A 25,432-nucleotide genomic window follows, 5' to 3' on the forward strand; every position below is an offset into this window, starting at 1 on the left:
CTGCATCTATTTAATAATAACTTTTAAAACCTAGATATGATATGAAAACGAATTTGACAAATTTGCCTCTGAAGACATCACAGTTGCTTACCAAATCCCTCCTATTTACCAGGTATAAAGATTGTACTTTACATAATTAGAATATTATTTAGATTACATTTTGTAACTCATTTTATAAAGATATATTCCACCAAAAACATGTTAGGTTTTTTTTCAACTGTAATACATTTTTACATTTTCAGTTCTCTAATTGTAATTGATTTTGATAAAGTTGTCAGCCAGAAACATACCCTGCTAAAGAGTCTGGCTGTGCAGAGTCTGTATCCAGGCACACTTATGGAAAGTTGTGGGGAAGGAAAAAGTGTGTTAGAATAAAGGGCAGCAGCAGCAGGTGTAACGGCTGCATAGAGAGGATTGTTGGTCCGTGTTTCTAGAAGCAGTGCATACAATCGTATCCAGGACGCGGCCTGCAGCTGTTACATGTCTGATGTTAAGTAAAGTAGGAATCAGAAAGTCTTTTATTCAGTCCTATAAAAAAAGAAGAAAAGTCTGGATTTGTCAAAAAAAAAAAAAAAAAACAGTAACTGGTTTTCTTATGCTAAGCAGCAAAAGCAGAAGCGTTCACCAGAATTAGTCAATGCATTCTCCAAGTTAAAACCTAAAAACCTATTTTTACATTTTTTTGTGTCCGTTATGCACTGACTGCCATGGTTGAGTGAACTTCCTATTTTCTAAGAACACGGTCAACATTTCAGTGTTTACAGAAAAAGAAAGTTTGACTGTGCTGCTCTGTAGGCTAAAGCAGTCTTTGGTGGTTGACTTGTTTTAAAGTCTAACAGGAAACAAGAAAAGATCAATTCTGTTTGCAAAATACACTTTTCTGTTTGTTTGTTTTCCACTTCTCCGAAGTTTTGATGATATTCAAGTAAAGCCCCTAGCGGAAGTGTTTATGAATGCTAAACTGACATTTGATGAAGGCACGTGGATAATAAATAATGTACTTTATAAGATGAACTGTAAGACCGTATCGTTATTTCCTTCTTTGTCATCTCTGCCGTTAAACGGTATTCTCAGCTACCTTTCGCCTCCTCACATCCCTGCAGACATACTCCAATATTCCCTTTAAAGCCCAGAAGATCCTCCTGAAACTTCAGGGTGTTTTGACAATCTTCTCTGACGTTCTTATCTGCTCACATGGATCTCTGGGAATGTTCAGACAGCCCATGCAGGAATGTGTTTGTTTAATAATTAAAGCAAATTCTAAGAATAATGGAGAAATATGACCGACATCTGACTGAGGTATTTTAAAGCCTCCATCATGAGATTAGTAAGCATTCTCTGCATCTCTTCACCACCTGGAGATAAAAAAAAGATGGTGCTTTAACTAGGCCACCAGTGGGGTGACAACTACACTAAAACTGAAATGCATATTTCTTTGCTTTTTTTTTTATATTGTTCCATTAAAAACATGCTGGGAAAAAAACTGTTTTTATATTACAGCGACGGTGTTCAGGGTCCTCATTCTTTTTTTGTTCTTTTTCCATTTTATTTTCTGTATTTAGTCATCCTTTTGGGATTCGCACTAGAAGCAAATTTACAACCATAACTAAAACCTTTTTTTTTCTCTCTATTTTGTCCTCAGAGGGAAAATATCTCCGCTAATAGTTTTGTGTTTGTCTTTTGTTGGTGTATTGTGATAAATTTTCTTTTACAGCTTTTTTTTTTTCAAGCTTAATTTGTGATGCACTTTATTTGTTTTACAACCTCCCATAAAGGAAAATGATTGGAAACTAAATTATAGGCAATTTTATTCCTTAGCTTCCAAACATCTTGGATCACTGAGGAATATTTGTCTCAAAGAATGCGCACGTGCCGAGTAATACTTGCCAGATTTGTACTAGACTATGTGATAAGCTTGGAGCACACTATGTATCCCTAAACCAATCTAGGAGCTTAGTGCTGCTTATTGGTACTGGCCGGCTCTACCGTCCGCTTCCAGGTGTATGACTCTGTTTCTTTTTTTATGTTTTAGGGCTCCAAAAGCATTGAGGCTGATGGAGATGAAGATGAGGAGGAAGAGGAGGACGGTCTGATCCAGCCAGCTCAAATCTTTGCACCAAAAAGTCTCATCCTCGTGTCCAGACTGGATTATCCTGAAATATTCCGGGTAATAACGGACCGTTTGATTAAATCTTGATTAAAAATATTTTTCTGTTTTTCCAGGAGAAATTCCTGACATTTTTGCTCGAATTATTGCTTTATCTTTGTTATCTTGAGATCATCAGAATCTACGCTGTGTTGTCTGGAGCATAGGTCAAGTTGGTTTAAGTGTAAGCGTGCGCGTCACTGCAGGGAATTGGAGGTATAACTTAAGCGCCTCTTATTATCCCTTCGAACAAAATTTTATTTTAAGGAAAATTTTTTACGTCATTAAGTCATCTGCTGATCGAAACTGTCCAAAGTTTACCCAATTGTCCCTGCAATCAATTTTCTTTTGCTGTCATGATAATAATAATATGCTGTATATTAAACTGCTATCCATGTTTTGCTTGCAGGGATGCCTGGGACTGATCTACACTGTGCATATTGACAGCCTGAACTTCCCTTTGGAGAGCCTGGTGGCCAGTCTCTTTACCTTTCAGGTTCCTGTTGCAGGTGGATCTCAGGTAGGCCTTCTTTCTGCAGCTGGAAGTTCGTCCGAACTCCACCGGTCTAACAAAAAATAATCCATCACTGCATACAGAGGAAGTTTGAGGCCTGATTTGTGTTTGTTGTGCAGCCAGTAGGGACGTCGTAAGCAGAGGTGAAAGTAAGCCAGAGCTGTCTGGTACTGCGTACCAATAAAAGATTTAGGGGCGATCCGTGGTTCCATCAAGAGCTGCTGGCTGCTTTTTTGTGTCACAGTTGCCAGCTTGATGGGACGAATGTGCTGTTGTTAAATTTCACACTCACTCATTCAATGTTTGTCTGATGCACACTCAACTCTGGCAAACTTTGCTCCACCAACTGTGCTTTTGCAGATGTACGTATTTGTGCGCTCCGTGCGTAAAGGTCCTTGTCTGCACTTGTCGTTCACCTCGATTCCCTCAGTAGCTCATCGCATTGCCGACTCTGCCATCGCTACTTAACATACTATATGTGGCTAATTAACACTATCGACCAAATGCAAGACAGACAGACAGATCTGTCCGTGTATAGAGTAGAGGATTGTATAGATATATACGTATATAGATTATATTGGTCTCAATCTGGAAAAAAATAGAACGAAAACACATGCAGAGTATAATAAAAAAAATATAGGCATTAGACTTTTTAAAAAAAATTTATTTTATAGTACCGGCACAAATTTCCATCTATTTCAGCCCTGGTGTTGAGGCAAGGCTAGAAAGCCGTCTGTAATGCTTTAGACCACATGATTAGGTTTTTTGGGGGGGGGGGGGTTTATGTTAAACAGAGCTATTTTCTTCTGTACACTGGGTTCAAGGTTAGTGAGCTTTAAATCTGGCAAGATTGGAAAATAAAAGAGTGATATTATAGTTAGGATCCTTTTATAGTTGGGATTTTTCATGGTGTCTCTTGTTTAGAAGGCAAGTAGAAACGTTTTTGTTTTTATTTTTAGAGAATTTATCATTATTATTTATTTTTAGTTTCAACTTTTTAATATCATGTTGTTTTTTTGTGCTCAAATTTGGTTTTCTTTTGATTTAAAAAAAACAAAGAATAATAAAAAGACAAATATTTGAGACAAACTAATCCTATAGCTATACTTTTTTTATCTGGCTATGTCATATTTGGCATGGCCAAATAAAAAAATTAAGCAGTTATTATTTTTTTTCATTAATTCAAAGAAACCTGAACATTGAGGGCTTTATGAAGGTAGATTCGTTTCTTCGTCATTCAATCAAAAAAAAGGTTGTGTTAATCAGAAATATATATTTTCAATTAAAAAAACCTTCACTTCAATGAAAAATAACTTCTAAATAAAAAAAAAAGTATTTGAATGCAAAAATATATTTGAGACTCAAAAAAAAATACATTTGAACAATGCTTTTCTTTTAATGAAAATGTTTTTTGTTCATTGAAGTAAAGTTTTTTTTTATTGAAAATATTTTTTGTGATTGAAGCAACCTTTTCTTTTTTTTTGATTGAATGATAAAGAAACAAATTACCTTCATAGGGCTAGGGGGGTAGCTATTACATTGTAATATACAATATCATTGAGCTGTTATGAACTCATTTTTCAGTGCTGATATACAGAAGTATTCAGCCTAACATAAACATCTGTTTCCAAGTTACTAAAGGTGATTGAGGAGGTTGGAGGCACAGATAAGCAAGTGCAGAGGGAGGAAAATGTGGATTTATCATTGCAGTATTTAACTTTAGATTGAAAGCTATAACAATCACAGCTGTTTTTAAAGTATTTGGTAGCTGGGGCTGACCACGGTCTGGCTCAAACTAGAATGACGTACGAGGTGTCAGATGGGCAATCACCGGGTATCCGAAGACTCCGGCCAGGAGATATTCAGCATCCAAAGGCAATGATGAGGAAAAAATGTTTGTAATCTAGTTGTGTATTCATGTAATTCATTTTTTCTTAAAATAAGCGCATTTTTCATTGAATTGAGGAGGTAAGTGAGAAACTTTGCCAATGGATCAAGACGATTTCCCTTTAAAATAAGAAAAAACAATTGTATTCTTCTATTTCAATCTAATTTTATCTAATTATTGTAATTTAAGAGTAAAAAATACTAATTCCATTGGCAAATCATCTGATCTACCTACTCAAATTAGGGATAAATACACTTAATTTAAGAAATATTGACTTATTTCTAGATTGTTTTTACAGTTCTTAAAAGAGCTGTAAAATGTTTTTGTCTCGTCTTTTGACCATTTGGCATCCAAACCTCCATCTATTAAAACCCATTTCTAGGCCATTTTGGTCTTTATGAGCTTAATAACAGGACTTTTTTTTTTAAACTACAAAGCTGATTCAAGCTGATTTAAAGACCACAGTCAGGGATTTGTTGTTACCCACGGAGCAGAGTAAAGTTTTTTTCTTGTAAAAAAAAATTTCTCATGTTCTGTAACCAAAGCAGAGTTTTCTTTATAAAAACAACAGTTCACCTGACCATAAATCTTTCTTACTGATTGTTGGGTATGCTACAGCTTGACACCGAGGTTGATGCCTGTGGAAATTTACCAAAACATCCCTGTGACATGTTTTCTCCTCTTTGTGTTGCTTTTCAGAAACTGTTCAGCCTGGGAGCAGGAGATCGGCAGCTCATCCAAACGCCTCTGAACGACACCTTACCCGTCACCTTTAAGAGTGTTGCCCTGCTCTTCCAGCAGCTCGGTGGGTTCAGGCTCTAATAACCTGTAATCCTGAGACACGTTGTGACTTTCTGGGTCATATAGGTGAAATAATACAATTAGATGTTACCTCTGTTTGCACCTTGTTGCTCAGTTTCCCTGTTGTGTGACTGGACCGCACACCATTACATATTCTTAGCTGTAAAATGTGTTTTAAAATTCCATATAGCCGCTAACTGTGTGTGAAATCCACTTAATTTATTCTTTTAAAATGTTTGTGTCTGTTTATCACATGATTTGCACTATTAGAGTCAAGAGACTCGCTGAAAGCCATCAAGAGCTTCATGTAATTTCTATATTGTTGCTTGGGGAACATGCTTGCTTTTCACTTTTCAGTTTTCCCATAATTTGCCTGAACTGGAATGAACACATGATCCAGATTTGAAGCAGTCTTCAGGTTTCTCTTGGTATAGGTTTTGCAATCCATTGATTATGTGAATTTAGAGGATTTGCACAGGAGATCTACAGGCTTTGTTAAATGCGTTACACACGGCTTATTGATGGTGACTCATACCTGGGGGGGGGGATCTGGCGTTCTGCTCACCTCTTCATGGTTTGGGAAAAATCACATTATGAGCTATTGAGCATTAACTTGTACTTGAGGTCATCCGGGAAGAGCCACACCTATTTTTATTTTGCAGCATGGACTTATTAGCAGAGGGGGACATTGAAAAAAAAAATCACCTGACATGTCTTCTGCAATGGAAAGTTTGCTTCCATTCGATGAGGGGAAAGTGCTTTAAACCAGCCTCTATTTCATTTGTGCCTTAGCACAGTCCTTTCTTTTTTTTATTTAGACAAAATGAAGAACATACACACGATAGTTTTAATTGGGGTTATGCATTTGCAGCCAACCTAGATACACATACCCATGTTTACATTAAAACCTTCCACTGGCTGTCCAGTCCTCATAAACCTGCTTCATTAATCAGTACTTGCAGTTTTGTTTGCTCATTTTACAGCCATTAGACATGTGTGGAAAAGCTGCTCAGCTTTAATTTTGTTTAGTTAACTTTCAGGGTAATAAAGGGCAATGCAGAGGAAGGGTTTAATGGAACATGGGGGGGTTGTGATGCATGTTTTCAGCTTTTTTTAGTGGCCTTTTGATATTTGGAGCATGAAAATTAGAAATGTCCTTAATTATTCGTTATTAAATCATTTTCTTTTTCTGTTTTGATTCAAATATTTCAAATAAAGCATATGATAAAAGTAATATAATATAATATATAAAAGGTAAAGCACCTTATTTAATGTTCTATCTCTGAGTTTTGGGTGTGTTTTCAAAGTTTCTAGCTGCCATTAGTTTATTTATTTTTTTAGAAAAGGTACTTTTCTTCTTGATTCCCATACTTTTTAATAGGACATTAACTTATTCTATTTGGATTGCTTCCTTGTTTAAAAGAAATCTTATGATTGTTTGATCTGGAAACTGAAACTTAATCAAACGGGTTTAGTTTTCAACACTAACATTAGGAAAGTCATTTAAGGATTGGAAATAAAAATTGAAACATTTCCAACATTTAGGGCAACTTTTGGTCTTGAACGTCTCCCATAGGCTCCATTTTTACTCACTTTCTTGTTGTTGAAGGACTTTCATCTTGGCATGGGAGGCCTGAGGTACTCTAGGTTTTTTGTAACCTTCTAGATGAGTTATAAATGAACTATTGGAATAATTGCATCGGTCATTCAATACTTAGAAGGTTCACCACTGCTCTTTTTTCTTCATAATATCGCTGTAAGGGAATCTCAAAGCCTTAAAAATTTCCAGAATGATAATCAAGTCAAGCCTAATATATGTAGTTGGTGCTTAATATTTCCTAATGTATCATCTTAGATGGAAAACATTTTCCCCTCCCTTATATAATATATTTATTATCTATTTTCAGAGAAATGAACACTGATCAATTGATGGATTATATATAGATTTGGGGTGGTTTTATCTCTACTGATTGGGTCATCTTTACATCCATATTAGGATGGCTGTGCAGACATGCTGGTTGGTATATCGCTGTGTGTGAGCACAGGTCACAGAGTCACCGGAGAGGAATGTGTGTTTAACATGTCGCGTTGCACAGGAAGTACATCCCCCCTCCGGGGTCAAGACAAAACGGGCCATCAACAGCCCCGCTGTTTGTTGTTGGTGGGCTTTGTTTTCCTTCTTTCTGCTGCTGTTGTTAACTTCTCTTATTTACGGCTCGGAAATACGTGCCTGTTTCCATGAGATAAGTTCACACCTTAACTATTCTGAACCTGGACTTAAGCTTGAGTTATGTTTTGAATATTTTCACCATAGAAAAAGTCATAAAATTGCAAAGAACTTAATCGCTTTCTTTCACTCTATCCAGTTTAGTTGGAAGGAATTTGTTGAGACTCGTGTTTCCTGTTTATCAGTGGCGGGCTGCTTTCTGGCAATGTAGCTTCCAGACCCAGCGCCCCAAGCGGTGCGGATATGTCTGCCAGGGATTCTGTCTTCTTATCACCCAATGTGTGATGCATTGGTCTGTCAGATGCTTGATGGGAAACAATAACAGGAACTATAAACTTAGAATTCATCCTGATTGTCACACCGGTATTTGAGATATTATTTATAAAGTATGAGAGGATGTGATTTCCTTTGTTTTTCGGTCACATGGGGCTATGAATGATTTTTAGTTTTTATGCAATTTGAATAAATCACAACAGTTCTCAGAAAAGTTAGAGTAAGTACAATTATTATATATTTAGTTTCTGGGTTAAAGTAGCTCATATGTTTTATTGTAAATTAAATCATGATGTTGCTTATAAGAAAAAAAAACAAGTCAAAGGTTAAATGTAATTTAAAGAGAGTTTGTTTTACTTTGCAGTCTTCTGAAATCATTTTATATATTTGCAGAAGAAAAGGAATTAAAGGTATAGTGGAGGATGTTCTTTTTCCGAGTGGATCATCAAAATAAGTGGTCCTGAAATGGGCTCGTGCACGCTTTTGCACGTGTTTAAGAGGCGTTCCCACTACGGACCAGATACAGGGTTGTGCATGTGCATTTTTTTTTTCCTTTTTTTAAGTGGAGAGGGTGAGTCTTTTCAAAAGTTTGTGAAAATCCTCCACTATACCTTTAATACCTCTATACCTTTTAATTTATATCTAATAAAACAGAAAGAGATGCTGCTAAAATCAATCAACTCACTGTACCACTTCAGGCTTCTTCCTCTTTCCATCATAAAGCTAACAGTTCGTTCACTGTCCCAATCCTCAGTCACCTTCAGATTTTGCTGTTTGTTTCCAGGAGCATTCTTTTATGGTATCTTTAATGTTCTGGATGCTTTCAAAGATACGCTGCTCTTTTGAATTGTAGCAGAAATCACTAAAGTTGTGATTGACATTAGTGAAACTCCCAAATGAATTGTGTTTGTTGTAATCTGTTTTTGATAGTGTTCATGATTAATGAGGAGTGTTTGAAGAATGAACTGGAACTGAGAGGAAGCCAGATTAAAAGCTCATCTTTTTCTCTTTTTTTTTCAGGGATCCAAAATGTTCTCAGCCTGTTTTGTGCGGTTCTGACAGAACACAAGGTTTTGTTTTACTCCAGCAGCTACCAGAGGCTGGGAGAAGCATGTCGTGCCCTGGAAGCCCTCATGTTTCCTCTGAGATACAGGTGAGTGTGCAGCTGTGCACAATTGACTAATACTCAGGTGACTTTCCACTAACACTGCTTTTATGGCTCACAAGTCTTGTGGTTTAACTGATAATTAAGCTAGCGTTGTTTTTTTTTCCAGCAGCCTGTTTCACAAGTTAGCAGTCTATTTTCTATTTATCAGAAATCCTTTTTTTCCTAGTAAGCTGCTCTGATTTCATCTTCCCTGGTTTACTTCATAATCTATGCATAAGTCTTCCTGTTATGAAACCAATTTCTGAGTATAAAATTTTAATATTTTTTTTTGCAAGCGGTTAAAATGTGATTGGTGTTGACTTAGCATATTTTAAACATGTGATTAAAAAAAAAAGCAGAAGGATTACTAAAAACAGGAGGCACTGAGCTATCAAAACGACTTACCACTAGTTTGTTCATTTCTGACAGAACATTCAGGATCTCGTAAAAACAAGCAAACCCACATCTTGTTTCCTCTGCAGTACTAATTATCAGGATTTATACATATATTTATAGTTTTGTTCCGTTGGATATACTGTCAATGTACAGAAAATATTGAGCTCTTTCAAAACCCAACATGATTCCAGCAACGTCGCCACTTTCAGTTGCTGTTGCTCACTTGACATGTCAGTAATTCGCGAGGCGGGCGACAGGCTCCACTCCTGCTGCTTCACCAAGTCATCAAATTAAGGAGCTTCTATCTGCAGCTTGTCGGTTTTAACTCGGCGTGACAGACCTGCATTTTACTGGGTAGGTCATGGTGATTTAGCCATTACAGAGAAACATACACCAGACAGACCCTGCAGAGATGCGCTTAGTTCAGGAGCTTCGGCTGGATCACAGCTCCTGCAGGAGCACAGCTGTAGGGGAGGAGTGTAAGGCAGTATAGATCAGAGTGGGGCAAAGTTCTGGAGCTACAGTAGGAGGACAGCATTCCTTACTTCATCCTATGTCAGCATAAATTATTTTTATCTTCCATCCTGATTGAAAAAACCTTCACCCTACATCACAGCCACATCCAGCCCCTGATTGATTGTTGTGACGAATGAAGACAGAGAAGCAAAGATTTTTCAACCTCAATAAAAATCCATCACCTAATAAATTATGATTGTGATCACCATAATCAGGCCTGTCCCATTTCTCTGCATTATTGCTCTCCTGAACGCAGCTCTACTTAGTGATAAAGTGAAAAAAGAACATTTAGGTTACTGGAGGTGCTTTATGCACGACGTACACTGTGTGATTTTCGTGGCGATTTTCTAGTCATGCGACAATCTTTTAATCGGCCCGACTTTCAGCCTGGTCATGCGTCGTGTAGTGCACAGAGGGTTACAAGTGGCGATTAGCCTCTCAAGACCACCTCCTGATCAGGAATCAAGATGTCGGGAGAATATCAAACATGTTTGATTTTCTCCCGGCCGTCATGGGCAAATCGCTCAGGGCACAAACAAGGATTGTTCTTTTTATTCTTCCTCTCAGATGTAAACACAGCTGCATGGTAGGGATGTGAGTGAAATGCAGCTTAGTCTGCAAAATTGACGGACCGCCGCAGCCACGCCTGCTCAGCCACGTCCTTTTTCCAAATACGTCGTCGCCCTTTCTTTCTAGGACCCGCAGCACAAAATTGCACAAACTGCCAAGGCAGCGCGGTTCACTATAATGAGCTTAATATTCCCCTTCTATTTGTTTGGCTTCAGGGTAGAAAGGTACAGAGCAGCTCTATCTATCTGCAGAGCTGAGTCCGACGTGGTTTTTAGTCATACAGTGTGAGCAGGTAGATCGCATCAGAGCGTCAGGCGAACATAAATTGTGAGCTGTGACTCACGTTGTACGACTAAACCCTGCATTTAGTCATACAGTGTGAGCAGTAGCTGCGTGCAACGACTGAACAAAATCGCACAGTGTACGCCGGGCTTTAGGTGGGATTCCCTCCAGAATTGACCGATACCGATATTTACCTGATATGATATCGGCATGAATCATAAACACTTCTATTATGGATTTAATTGTGTGGAACAAACAGAACAATACGTAACAGCATCAGGTATGAGATCAACTGACCCTTTTCTTATTCGCATAAGAGTTTCATAAACTTTAAACAAAACTTTCTATGAGCGTTCTAATATCAGAGATTTTAGAGGCGAGCTGATATATTCCAATATACATTTTTTGGATCAAATGGGATCAATTTTCTGATATTAATCAATCAAATCAATACATCCCTATAATGCATTATAATTAATGTCCATTTAAATCACTGAATGGAGAAATCAGTGGTCAAATATATTTTTGCTGTAATTCTAAAACTGTTAGTTTTTATTTAAATAACATAAAATAACCTTTATTCCCTTAAAGTTAGAATCCTAAATTGAAGACGTCTCCCTAACCTTAAAATCCAACATGGCTGCCCTGCGCAGAAAGAAATGCTAGAGCCACAATGAAGACTTTTTCCATGCATTTAATCTCTACAGAACTTTTTTACCAAATTCAAACAAATCTTCCTTTAGAGAAAATGTTGCCTTGGATTTTAAAAGTAGGATTTTGTGTGTTGATCCTGTTCACTGATCTGTTCAATTAGCTGATGAATTCAGTTGGTAATCAACATGTTTCAGCTCTTTTATAAAACGTTTTTTCTGATTGGCTGCCATGTGAATCAGTGGCTTGTAGTGTAGATCTGGGCTCTGCAACCTTTGACCCTGGAGCCACAAGCAGCTCTTTAGAAACTCAACAACGGCTTTTCATCACTTTGGCTAAAATTATGAAAAGCAAGCCTGTTTTTTAAACAATAGATCTACTAACAAATGCATGTTTTTAGCATTTTCTCCACCGACTAGTTGCCCTGAATTTTCAAAAAACTGGACTCGAATTATAATGGCAATGTATTTTTTGATCTTTTTGTAAGTGGGACTTTTGTTTTTTTTTTTTCGTTTTTTTTTTACATTAATTTGTTTTTAATATTTCATTAAATATTAAAAACAATGTTTTTAAAAATAAGTTCTCTTTTTTCATGTGTTCATGTGATGTTTGTGGCTCTTAATTGTTTTTTTTAAGAAGGACTCAAGTCAGTTTTACTTCAGTTCACAAAATAAATTTTTTGTAGATATTTTTCATTTAAAAAGGTCCAAATGAGTTTTATAAGCTGGACTGAAGTAATTTATTTTTTCAATTCACAAATTGAATTGATGTTAATCAAAACAAAAGTATACAAATTATATTTTTCTATATATTTCTTATATTATTATATATTATTATATTATTTTTCCTAAAATATCAGTAACATATTGAAAATGTATTCATGCCCTTTTTGAAAGTTTTTTTTCCCTTCATTTTAAAACCTAAGGTTCTAAGTGGCTGTCTGGATATCTAAAAAGGATGAATGTCCTGTGATAGATATTTAATAAATATAATATTTGCAGCTCTAAGCTAGAGTTATTAGCTGGACAGAAGTCACAAATGGCTCTTTACATTGTTTACATAGCTCATCTATTTAGTTCTTATGTTGGTCTTGTTTATCTTGCAAATAATCATAAAAAAAATGGGTGAACCACAGAAGGCAGCATGAATGACTCAGTGGTACCATAAGCGGAGAACACAGAGATAGTTGGGCACAGCTCTCAGAGCGGACTGTCCCCTAATAAAAGGAATCCCAGCTCCATCCTGGCCTCCCCTGTGACTTGAGTGTCGTTTGGCAACAGAAGTTAGCCAAGATTCTCGTTATGGGCTGGCTAACAGCACGCATGCCGGCCCAGATGCCTGCATATCCACACACCATTGCTCTACTATTTATACTGATGAACCTGGGGATGCTACAAACTTGCTAGAGGCGTACCAGTCCTCAAAACCCATGTTCACATCCAGCTTTCTTTTCTTATTTGTCAAACTCCAAAAAAACATTTTATTTATTAGCAAAGCTGGCAATTTACTGGTTCTGAATAGCAGGTAGTCCCTTGGAGATGCCACGTGAAAGCTAAAATTAGGAGTCAGTTTGGCGTTAGGTGCGTCATGCAGAAGCCTAAGGTTAAAGCTGAGTGGACTCAGTTGTCACTGAGAGCTTGTTTGAAGCTGAGGGATAGGATTTTTTTTTTTTCTTTTTTACAAACTCTTCCTTGCGCTCCCAATAAGCAACTCCTGACTTCTCAGATAAGACGTCATCCCCGGGCGTGTTGCTGCTAGCACCATCGGCACATGTTGCTTGGTGCTTGCACACGGTTGCGGTTTATGTGCTGCACATGCTTGTTTGGTGGAAACCTTAGTTTATCACCTGATAAACCAAGAAGTTAGTGAAAGCATGCTTCCGCTGATGGTCACGTCATTAAGCTTTCTTTATGCTAAGTTGGGGGTTTTTTGCACGCGAAGCAGGTAATGCAAAACTTCCACACAAAAAAAGAAACAGATACGGCAAGTGAAATGTTCTACTTTTTCAGCTGATGTTAATCCTCTTTTTTATTTTTACCTATAAAATATTTTATTTATTTTTTTAAACAAAAGAGGACACAAAATGGAAAATAAACATTTACCTTGGCTCTAAAACTGGAAAGTGCCAGGATGTACGGCTTTGCTGTCTGATATTTTCAAAGTACCTTAAGGAGTTTTATTCAGTGTTGCAAGATACCAGTGATGCATCCATTAACGCTAAAGTTCATGAACTAATCCTTCTAAGATTTATTATATCATTTGTACATTTTGTTTCGGAAGGTTTCAATTTTCTGGTAAATAGGTGCTTTTATGTATCTGTTTGCCAGTAACAGTGTTTTCACCCTTATGTTATCTTACTGTGACTCATTATTTTGCATTTCTAAAGGTGTAAGGCAGTAGCTGCTCTATTCAGGTCTTGAGTAATTCGGGGTTACGGATTAATTTGTGTTTAGACATGTTTAGACATGAAAAGAAGTACATGATGTGTCGTAAAAACTTTCTGTTTTTTTCCTTGTTGTTAAACCGCACTTGTTTGTGTAAGTGATAGTTAATAAAATGTTCCGAAGCTTTTATGTTAATTGCCAAATTGAAGACCTGCATCAGCAGTAATAATGTCTTATTAACTACAGCATTTCCAGGAATTGTTTTTTCTATTCTTTAATCTGTCTGACTGATATCATTGCATATTTATTGTATAATAATGTTATGTACTTTTTTTTTTTTTTCTTTATTGTATCTAGTTACCCATACATTCCTATTCTACCTTCCCGGCTGCTGGAGGTGTTGAGCTCACCCACACCTTTCATCATTGGAGTGCACTCCATCTTTCAGAATGAAATCCAGGATCTGGTGAGAGGTTATTTTTAAGGATTTTATTAAACTAGGTATTTAAAAACATAATTCATGATCTCTTTATTATTGGGTGAGATTACTGTAGATAAGAATAAACCTTTCCTGTTTAGGGTGAGTTAGCTCAGCATACACATACAGTGGGGAAAGACAAACATTTATTCAGTTACTGATCCTGCAAGTTCTCCTGCTTAGAAAAAGGAAAGAAGTTTGACATTTTCATCACAGGTGCACTTAAGATTGGACTTAAAAATCTCACCATAATTACCTGGTTTACTTTGATCAGTCATCCTGTTCTCATCCTGTCCCAAACCATGATGTTTCCACCGCCGTGCTTCAGTCGGTTTGGTGTAGGGGTGCAACTCTGAATAATTCTTCCCCCAAACACGAGCAGTTCAGTTTTTGACACAAAGTTCTATTTCGGTTAGATCTGACCACATGATAATCTTCAAATTTTCTTCTAAATCGTCCATGTGCTCTGGCTTAAGCAGGGATACACGCCTGGCACTGAAAGGTCTGAGTCATTCTCAGCGTAACGTGTCACTGATGGCAGCCTTTGTTGCTTTGTTCGCTCCAGGTCATTCATGAAGTCCCTTTATTTTCTCTCATAATCCTCATCATGGTTTTAACCCCTTTGGATTAAATATTGCATGGACCCCAGATTGAGGGAGATTATCAATGGTCTCATTTTGTCTCTCTTAGTTAAAGTGTACCTATGATGTAAATGACTGACCTCTCATCTTTTTAAGTAGGAGAACTGTTAAAATCAGTGGCTGACTGAATACCTTTTTGCCCCGAGGTAAATCTTTTATTTTTGCTACACACCAAACTCCTAGTATTTTATAGAGTTCCTATTAACTGTGTGACCTGGGGAAATATTTTGGAAGTCCTAAGCTTTTAAGAGATCCTTGCTACAACGTTGGTCCATTACTTCTGACAGAACAAGTGCAACTAAGTCTGATTTGCTCACTAAAACTTTAAAGCCAAAAACCTCCAGCAGGAATTTTGCTAAGGCTACTCCTAAACATATACTTTACTGTTCTTTAACCAATTTGTAACTATTAGTGATGTGTTTAGGCTCACCATACTGGAGGACATGTTTGACATATTTCTTCAATATTTCCACCAAATGTTCCTTTTTTCTTCTTCTTGTGATACCATCTACTCTGAGAAGGACGCCTAGCCCTCCTGTAGCACCTTCCCATACAGTATCATGCTGCCATCCCGTACTTCACAAGATTCCCTCTTTTTCTCCGTCATTTTGTCTAAACACTGCAACACTAGTTACATTGTGCCCAATCGCATGCCTCTGACAATTATGGTCTATAATATCACACAGCTTTACTTAAATGTATAGTGGAGGATGTTCTTTTTCCGGGTTTTCATCTTGTGATATGTTTACGTAAGGCTATGCTACGTGCTCGTCCCCCATTTTCACTTACCGGTGGTGAGTCTGATATAGTGGAAAGAATTGCAAATTTTCTTTTGGAAAGTAAGCTTGTATAAGTGATGCAAACAGCAACGTTTAAACAGAGCGTGCATGAGGAGAAATGGGCTGGTGCATGCTCTGCATGTACAGTGTTGTGCTTTTTTTTTTTCCCAAGTGGAGAGGGCAGGTCTTTTCAAATTTTGTGAAAATCCTCCACTCTACCTTTAAAATGGTGCCTTAAAAAAACCCCAAAAAGATCTTTTGAATTAACCCAGCAGCATCGTGCATAACCGGGTCATCATTATCATCATACAGGCTTTCACAAATAGTTAACTTCTTAATTTAAAGATGATTACAAAACAGTATTGCTCTCAAATAGAAATGTATATATTTGAATCCTAACTAAGCTAAAGCAGGAAAGCATTAGTCTGATTCTGTTTTAGAAAAGGTTCATGTGATGTTCAGTCTGTTTTATCTGTAACTAACTTCCGTACCTTTAGAAAATTCTTCATATATATATATATATATGTATATATGTATATGTGTGTGTGTCAAACCATCTAATTTGTAATTTTTTTTTTAATGCTTTTACCAGCTGGATGTAATTATTGCTGACCTGGATGGAGGGACTATAAAGATTCCTGAGTGCATCCACCTGTCTTTACTCCCTGAACCTCTTTTGCAGCAAACACAGTCTATTCTGTCACTGGTAAGCATTTAGAAATACTCCAGAACTTACATTGTTTTCTAATTTAGACCTACAGTAGTTATGGGCCAGTTATGTCACTGTTTGTAAAAACAGCTAAGATGAAAATGAATAAAATAATTCTTCTGTATTAGGTGCTGCACCCTGATTTGGAGATTGCAGACAATGCCTTCCCTCCTCCACGCACAGCCTCCTCCAACCTCAAACTCCTGGTAAGGGAGCTTCATGACCTAACTGCATTCATGACTCTTAAGTTGTCTGATTATTGAGGGCAGACGGCCTCCTGTTCCCCTCTGATGGAGGGCAGGCTGCTCTTCTCAGAAATAGTTGCTTATCAGGAGCAGTGAGTGCATATTACCTTAAAGACAAACATACCTATTGCATAATTATCAGTTATTGCGTTTCACTGCATTAGTGGCATACTTGTTTGATGATTATGTGTATTTTTGTGTTCCCTGACAGGACAAAGAGGTGAGGGCCGTCTTTCTCAGGCTGTTTGCACAACTCTTCCAGGGCTACAGGTCTTGCCTGCAGCTCATCCGAATCCACTCAGAGCCCGTTATCCACTTTCACAAGGTGAGGTTTTGTTATCATGGAATTTCCAGAGGCAAAATTGGGGAGAAAAATCGAAATTTCCAACATACGTCCTTAAATAAACTTGTTAAGCAATTTCTCTTGGTAAAAAACATGGCTCCTTTAATCTGCCGAGAATGTTTAGGCGAGCAAAGTGGGTGGATTTACACACAGACCTGACAGATAAACTTGTCAAAGTTGTATAATGTTTGTGTTTGTGTGAGTATGCCTATTATTTTAAATAGGTTGCGGGGGGTTCTATGACTCTTTGTCGATGCTATCTTCTTGTTTACCCGGGCAGAGTGCCGTATGAATTGTATTAGGTTGATCGTTTTGTTTTGTGTCAAGACTTGCTGTTTGTTCATTTCTGTGGTATCTCCATGGTAACCCATTTGCACAGCATCCTTAAAGTACCCCACATGGGTCACATTATCAACCAAAGCTGTGCCTGGAATCTCTGAGCCGAGTGTTTTATCTCCTCAGCCCACAAGCACAAATAATTACACAAGAAAATTCAATTCATTTGCATGCAGTCATTTATGATAAGTAGATTTATTTCTCTTTTCTTCCTGCTAAATAAGTTACCCATGTTTTAGGTTATAAAAAACCTCATGCAAAGATTTTTCTTTTTTTTTTCTCAAAGAAATATTTGATCACATCTTAAACTTACTGTGATCACAGTGCTTGTTTTTGAGTCTGCTGTAAATCTCTCTGAGTTGGATCGCACTGCTGCCATCTGTGTTGAATTGAACCTCCTCCAATGCTGACATTTTCCAGACAGCCTTCTTGGGCCAGCGAGGCCTCATTGAGAACGATTTTCTGACCAAGGTTTTGGATGGCATGGCCTTTGCTGGCTTCGTTTCAGAGAGGGGTCCGCCTTACAGAGCCTGCGATCTCTTTGACGAGGTATGGCATCACCGAACACTAAGCAGGGGTTTAAAGAAATTACTGTTTATGCAACCCTTTTGTAATGTTTAGATACACTGTTCTGCTGAGGTTATTTCCATTTCAATCACATTTAGTTCCCTTTCTACTGCCTTTGTCAAGAGTTGATTGAATTGATTTGTTCTGCATGAGCTTCCAGCTTTCATTGTCTTTCCTTATGCTGTCCCTGACAGCTGGTGGCCTTAGATTTTGAGAGCTTTAAGGAAGAGGAAGCAAACCCCAGCAAGCTGCAGAAGCACATCAGGGAGCTCTCAGAGCAGCTCTACAGAAATGTAAGGCTTAATGAAAAACCTGATTAATTCTTTCTCCTATTATAATAAGAATTCACCTTGAAGAACAGGTTACTCTGTAGCTTTACATCAGGTAACCGCAATGCGTTTTTTGTAGGAGAATCCAAACCCTCACATGGCGTTCCAGAAAGTGCCTCGGCCCTCTGAAGGATCCCACCTGCGTGTGCATCAGGTACCCTTCCCGATGCTCGACGATGAAAAGGTGGAGAAGATGCTGCATGAGGGTGTGGCGAAACACAGCACCACTCCTGTTTCTCCTCGATCGGAGAAGAAGTGTGTTGTTCCTGCTGGACCACCTGTTGGTATGACCGTCAACATTCAAATGTATTTTCTTTCTTTAGTCCTGTCCCTTCTTTTACATCCATTCTCCTTTTGTTCCTTCATTCTGTTCTTTCTTGTGTTAGTCCTTTCTTCCCTCCTACTATTCTTCTCCTTTCTTTTCTTCCCTCCTTGTGCTTTATTTTATCTCCTTGCTCATATTGTTTCTATTCTTCCTTATTCCCCCATACTCTCAATTTCCTTCCTTCCTTCCTTCCTTCCTTCCTTCCTTCCTTCACATCTTCCATTCATATTTAAAGTTAGTTAGATTTTTTTCAAAATGACTGTTTAGAGTAGCTTTGTTCTTTAACCAGCTCTGATTTCCCTTTTCTTCCTTTCCAGTGTCCATCATGGGCAAATGTGGCTCCGTGTTTAACAGCGCTCGCAGGCTGGAGGTGGTGAAGAGCTGCATTTCCTTTATCTTTGATAACAAGACCCTGGAGACTGAAAAGGTGATGCACGCAGTCTTTCAGCAGAACAGCTAATCGGCTTTTAAAGATGCTCATTAGCCGGGACCGTCTTTCCTCCGAGTTACGCCACACAAAAAAACAGTTACTAAGCTGTAAAAAACTCTCCTCCTTTATTCCTGTAATATGTCCCAGCTGGCATTCAAGCACTGGATTAGATACTCTGGATCATTCATCTGCTCATTTTGGATAAAATCCCAGATACAATTTCTTTATTAAATTGATAATATAGCATAGGCGTTATTCAGTTTGTGTTGCATATTTTTTTTTCTTGCTCTGTATAATATCACATTTCCTGACTGTTGCCAGGTGCTTTATGTATCCCAGTTGTTTCATATAGGTGTTGTGTAACCCCTGCCTGCATTTTTATGCACAGTAAAGGAATGCATAAAAATTCATTCCCTAAACCCTTCAGGAGAATGTAAAAATAAAATGGTCAGTAAAATACCATAAGCTGTAGAGCAGCTCAATGTAGGCATACTTTACTAATAGCATGATCCATTTTCCCCCCAGAATAACTATTTTTACCAACTTTCTTTTGCAAACTATGGACATAAATTGCATCTTTTTCTGTGGGTTACTTACCAAATCACGTTTTTCTCCACTTTTGAACCCCATCCCCCCCCATGTAAACAGACCCTACCTGCTGCCCTGCGTGCCCTGAAGGGAAAGGCAGCTCGTCAGTGTCTGACGGAGGAGCTTAGTGTCCATGTACAGCAGAATCGAGCCATACTGGACCACCAACAGTTTGACTACATCGTTCGAATGATGAACTGCGCCCTTCAGGTGAGTTGCTTCGTGGTAAGAGATTTGTACACAAGAGAAGGAATTTTCACCTGGAGTGGAAAGCATCACAGTTTCAAGATCTTTATTAAAGAATTAAACCAAACTGTACTTTCTGATCTAATTTATTTTACTGAAAGCTCCTGCTTGTACTCCTGGTGCTCGGCTTATTTAGGCCCAGGTCGCAGGGACAGCAGCCTCAGCAGAGACATCTCACTTCGTACACACTTTCCCCATCATGTTCTGGGCCTCCTCCCGGTGGGACTTGCCTATAACACCTGAAGCAGATGTCTGAGCCGCATGTGCTTACTGCTCTCGATATTGAGGAGAAGCTCTACTCTGACTTAGACTTAGAGAACTTTTATTGTCAATTTTCGTCTTTGTACAGCTCCATTTCCTTTTCTTAAAGTGCAGCAGTCTTTCCAGAATGACCAACCTCATCCCACTTCCTCTAATGGAGTGTCCAGCCATCCTGCAAAGGAAGATCATTTATGCCTATTGGATTTTTTTTTTTGCAGATTCCATTACCTTATTTGACGGTTAAAGCCTGAATCGACCCGTAAATAGAGACCTTCTCTTTCAGCTTCCTCATCACCGCAAAGAATCACTGCAGTGTCTGCATAAACGGAGCAGTACTCCCGCTCCATTCTCCCCTCACATGAACAGAACCACAAGATTCTCCACTCCAGGCAGGAATTCTCCTCCAACCTGAAGAAACTACCTTCTGCCGGTTTAGAACAATGGAGTCTGAGTTGGAGGAGCTGATCCCTGCTACTTTGGAATCTGCAGCGAACTTCTCCAGCTCATGCTGTAGGTCTTGGCAGGAGGGAGCCAGCAGAACCGCAAAATTTGCACAAAGAAAGGACAATATCCACTAGTCCCTAAACTAAACTCCCTCCAGCCCTGGGCTGCTTCTAGAAATCATGTCCATAAAGGTCATGGGGACATGTTGACCCACCCTAGCCCTCAGTACCTCCCATGGGCGAGGCTTCTACTAAGAGAGAGTCCATCCTCTCACAAGGAGCTGGATTCCAGAGCCTATGCTGTGCGTAGAGCTGAGCTTACCTGTCACTAGTCGGTATTGCTCAACCTGGAATTTACGGTGTTCATTAAGCTCTTTGTACAGTTTAGACTTAGATTTAGACAACTTTTATTGTCATTTTGTAAACACAGAGTGTATACAACAGAAAATGTTGTTTAGTACAGCTTTCAAGACAGTAAATGAACATTTCTATCAAACCTGAATCAAAAATATCCAAAAAATACTTTAGCATTGATACCATACTAGATTAATATCCATTAATATCGAGATTAGGGCTGCGACTAATAATTATTTAGCAAATCAATTAATCTGTCAAAAATTTTTTTGATTAATTCATTAATATTCAGATAGCCAAAGGTTCCCTGAAGGTTTTTTCAAGTTAAACCAGGTGAAAATAAACTTTTCCACTTGAGGAGTTCTGGATAAAGGATATTGACCGACGAAAGCATTTTTTTTTCATCTTAAATGCAAATTTTTTATGCATTTTTTTTAACAATTTTTCTGTTATTGCTTCTTTAAGTGCGTCGCTCTGTCGGCTAAAGGCATGCTTTAGAGTCTCTATACTCCAATTAAACATTAATCGATTATTATATTAGGTGACCATTATTTCAATAATCGATTAATCATGAAAAATCCGATTAGTTGTTTCAGCCCTAATCCGGATACAGTGTTTGGATACCCAAACTTTTCAGAGTATTAATAATTCTGAAAAAGGTTACCATATCATAAATGTTTCAATGAGGGATTTTAAAGAATGTTTCAATTTCAAATTTTTAGGCAAGCTGCTGAAAAAAGACATGATCTACAGCGAAACGTAGGAAAAATAATCATTTAACACACCGTAAAGAGACTGATGGGGATTGTTTGTGCCCCAGATTTTTTTAATGGTAATCTTTTTTTTTTTTTCACGTCTGTTTAGGTCAGAGGTGGGCAATTCCAGTTCCTGGGGGCCGACATCCTGCAACTTTTAGGCTGCGTTCACACTGCAGTCCTTGATGCTGAATTCCGATTTTTTTTGCAAAATCCGATTTTTTTGTGTTGCCGTTCACATATATTTGCTCTCCTGTGGAAGTGCAGTCCTACAACGCAAGTGTCCTGCATGCGCAGTAGAGGACGCAATGACATCACAGACCAGCGTGCTCTGTGTTTACGGAAGTAAACATGGATGGTAGTGCCGGAGCGCATCTAGCGGTCTTTCCCAACCATAAAAACACAATCTTTTCAATATGGTTAAACATAAATAATCATCTGCCATGGTTGTTGTTTTTATTGCCGCTTCTGCGCAGCAAGACGCAGAATAGTGACCTTTGTCGGGTATTAATGATGTTCAGGTCGGATGAATCCGACCTGGTCGTTCACACAGGACCACATAGCCAAGTGGCCTTGGTTGGATTAGAAAAAATCGGATCGGTGTTGTTCACACAGCCATGAAAAGATCAGATCCAGGTCGCATGTGGGAAAAAAAATCGAATTTGGGTCACTTAAGGCTGCAGTGTGAACATAGCCTCTGATCCATCCTCGGTCCAACACACCTGAATCAAATGGTTGAATTACCTCCTCAGTATGCATTCAGTTCCTCCGGAGTTCTCTCTATCATCTAATTACTTGAATCAGGTGTGTTAAAACCAAAAGCACATCTAAAAGTTGCAGGATACCGGCCCTCCTCTGGTTTAGGTACCAGGCATTTAGTAAGGAATTAGCCTCACACTATCTGTGGAGGGAATATAAATAGAAGATGCTGTGGCCAGTAATTAGTTTCATATTCAGTAAATGAACATTTCTATTCCATAAAGTGAAGCAGTGATCAAATGTAAACAGTGTGGGAGAAGAAAATATGGTCCAAAAAACATATTGATATGGACGATCAGAGCATTGAATATGTATGGTGCAAATATGCAGTATTTTTGATTTGGTGTTAACAGTTTGATGCAGAGTCTGTGACATTATTTATAGTTTTCTCAAAAGTTCAGCAGTCTGATGGCGGTGGGGAAGAAACTGTTGCAGAATCTGCTGGACCTGCACTGAATGCTGCGAAGCCTCTTCCCAGAGGGCAGCAGGGAGAACAGTCCATGGTGGGGGTGTGAGGGGTGATTGATGATGTTACGGGCTCGGACACGCAGCGCTGGGATGAAATGCCTTTTATGGAGGGAAGCACTTGATAACAAGAGTTTTAATTGTTGATTTAATTCAGTCTTCTATGTGGCGTTCTCTAATTCTTTACCATGTGCTATGAAGCTACATGTTCTTCAAGCTATATTAATGTGACTGTTCAGACATTTTTACATTTCAGCCTTTTCTTTCACCAGACTGCTTGTTTGTCGTCTCCTTTCGCCGCAGTTCTTTTGCCCCCTGTAAAGGTTAAAGAAATGTTTCAGGCAGCCCATAAGGAGTCATGAAAATCAACTTTTCCACTTGAGGAGTTCAGGATAGAGGAAATTGACAGACGAGTCATCTAGACCTTACTCACCCTCAGCAGGGTCTTTACTAGTGGTCCATCTTTTACTGCCCTGAATCAGCTCATTCCAGAGGTTGAATTCATCTAGAGCTGTTCTTACAGAGTGCAGTTTTTATGGGGGTAACTCGAGATTCCATGCATTTCTTTTCCCTCAGAAAATAACGGAATGTGAAGAAAACATGCAGGTCTGATAGATGAGTCATTTATCTAAGGAGTCATAGCAAAATGAACTCTGTCAGTGCAAGAAATGTTTAAAAAAAAAGGATTCATGTTCATGTGTTCTGTATTTTCATGTATAATAGATCATTTTATACATGTTTACACAAAGCCTTAAATCCCTTGGTTATGACTTTATTATTATACAGAAAATAAGGTTAAAAATGCAGAAAGGTCTAACTTAATATCCATACTCTGGACAGAATTTAACACCATTTTCAATAACGGCGGGGGAAAAAATTAGAGACAAATATATTTTTGATATTATATATATATATATATAAAAACTCCTTTTTTTAAATCTCAAAATGGAGTATGCTTTTTCAGCAAAATTACACATGCTAGTTAAGAAGGAATTGAAATAAATAGCCCGAATATTTGACAATATTTGAAGCTAGCCAAAATTGTATTATTTATTGAGCAAATAATCCACAAATCTGAAATAAACGGTAGCTAAAATATGCAAACAACACTTTAGCATTGATACCATACTAGATTAATATTGTATCCAAATTAGCGCTGCAACTAACAATTATTTAGCAAATCAATTAATCTGTCAATAATTTTTTTTGATGAATTCATTAATATTCGGATAGTGAAAGGCTCATTAAAGAAGATTTTTTTTTTTAAGTTAAACCAGATGAAAATAAACTTTTCCACATGAGGAGTTCTGGATAGAGGATATTGACGGACGAAAAAAAAATCTTTTTAATCTTAAATGCAAAATTTTTATGCCTTTTGTTAATTTTGCTATAATTGCCGTTCTAAGTGGGTCGCTCTGTCAGCTAAAGGCATGCTTTAGAGTCTCTATACTCCAATTAACAATTAATCGATTATTATATTAGTTGACGATTATTTCAATAATCGATTAATCAGGTATAATCCGATTAGTTGTTTCAGCCCTAATCCGGATACAGTGTTTGAATACTGAAACTTTTCAGAATATTATTATTTCTGACAACGCTGACGGAACATAAATGTTTCGATGATTTTAAAGAATGTTTCGACTTTAAATTTAAAGGCAGGCTGCTGAAAAAAACGACGTGATCTACAGTGAAATGTTTTTTAAGTCTGTTTAGGTACCAGGCATTTTGTGAGGAATTATCCTCTCACTAACTGTGGAAGGAATATAAATAGAAGATGCAGTGGCCAGTAATTAGTTTCATATTTTGCGCTGACCTCTCCTTCAACGCCCAGAAAGACATCCTTCAAGCACATCTGTGTTTGCGTGTGTGACGTCCGCTGATAAAAATGTTAACGACGGCTCGTGTCCTTGTTGAAATTTCTGGAAAGTGTGTTAACGCGACACATTGATCCGCGATGATATCACCGTTCCGAGGCCAATCACAACATTTGTCGTGAGCTGTCTGCTCCGGGCTAACATGCCGGCCCCCCCGGTTGTTAGGATTTGATACCGTTTCCCATCTAAAGGTTTTCACAGCTGCAGGAAGTGACCTAACAGTTTACAGCAGTCTAAAGGTTAGGACATTACAATCAGCTTCAGTTATTCCTTGTCAATACTTCTTTTATTTGTTTTAGTCTCTCACTAAAAAATGTTGTTGACACATGATCAGGAATGAATTGATGTTGCTCATTTTTCCTGTTTAGACTGTTTTAATCACGATCTCTGCCATTAATCAGACGCAGCGCTGACTTTCGTTTAGGCATTTACTCATTTCATTACACACTAATTAGTTTGTTTGTGCGACTGAGTGTGTGTTTGTGTACACACAGGTCAGCGGCACAGCTTTTAGAAATTAAAGTTGTGCAAGCCATGTGGGGGAATGAGCCCTGCTGTGGATGTGTCGTGGCATCTCAACCATTTCCTGTCAGATAGGATTATGAGCCCTCTGCGCTCTTATGGCCAAGGGCCTCATGATGGTGCTCAAAAAAAAAAAACCCAGACTGAAATGCAGTTTACAGTGAGGCGGGAGGTCCGTGTTCATG

At 38.1% G+C, this 25,432-nt stretch overlaps 1 protein-coding gene across 3 annotated transcripts in view; it reads left to right on the forward strand.

Moving 5' to 3' along the window:
* The window catches only part of sbf2 (SET binding factor 2), a 116,396-nt gene that overhangs the window by 41,826 nt on the left and 49,138 nt on the right, over positions 1–25,432 (forward strand). For all 3 annotated transcript variants that reach the window (XM_015383466.1, XM_015383468.1, XM_015383467.1), the window contains exons 4-16: positions 2,033–2,167; positions 2,556–2,666; positions 5,248–5,353; positions 8,870–9,002; positions 14,153–14,261; positions 16,286–16,399; positions 16,531–16,608; positions 16,859–16,972; positions 17,747–17,875; positions 18,088–18,186; positions 18,302–18,506; positions 18,865–18,974; positions 19,626–19,775. In XM_015383466.1, the coding sequence (XP_015238952.1) occupies positions 2,033–2,167; positions 2,556–2,666; positions 5,248–5,353; positions 8,870–9,002; positions 14,153–14,261; positions 16,286–16,399; positions 16,531–16,608; positions 16,859–16,972; positions 17,747–17,875; positions 18,088–18,186; positions 18,302–18,506; positions 18,865–18,974; positions 19,626–19,775 (1,593 nt within the window). The remainder of the gene's footprint in view (positions 1–2,032; positions 2,168–2,555; positions 2,667–5,247; positions 5,354–8,869; positions 9,003–14,152; positions 14,262–16,285; positions 16,400–16,530; positions 16,609–16,858; positions 16,973–17,746; positions 17,876–18,087; positions 18,187–18,301; positions 18,507–18,864; positions 18,975–19,625; positions 19,776–25,432) is intronic.

This window comes from Cyprinodon variegatus, unplaced genomic scaffold (assembly GCF_000732505.1).
Source record: "Cyprinodon variegatus isolate N-32 unplaced genomic scaffold, C_variegatus-1.0 Scaffold285, whole genome shotgun sequence".
NCBI classification, from domain to species: domain Eukaryota; kingdom Metazoa; phylum Chordata; class Actinopteri; order Cyprinodontiformes; family Cyprinodontidae; genus Cyprinodon; species Cyprinodon variegatus.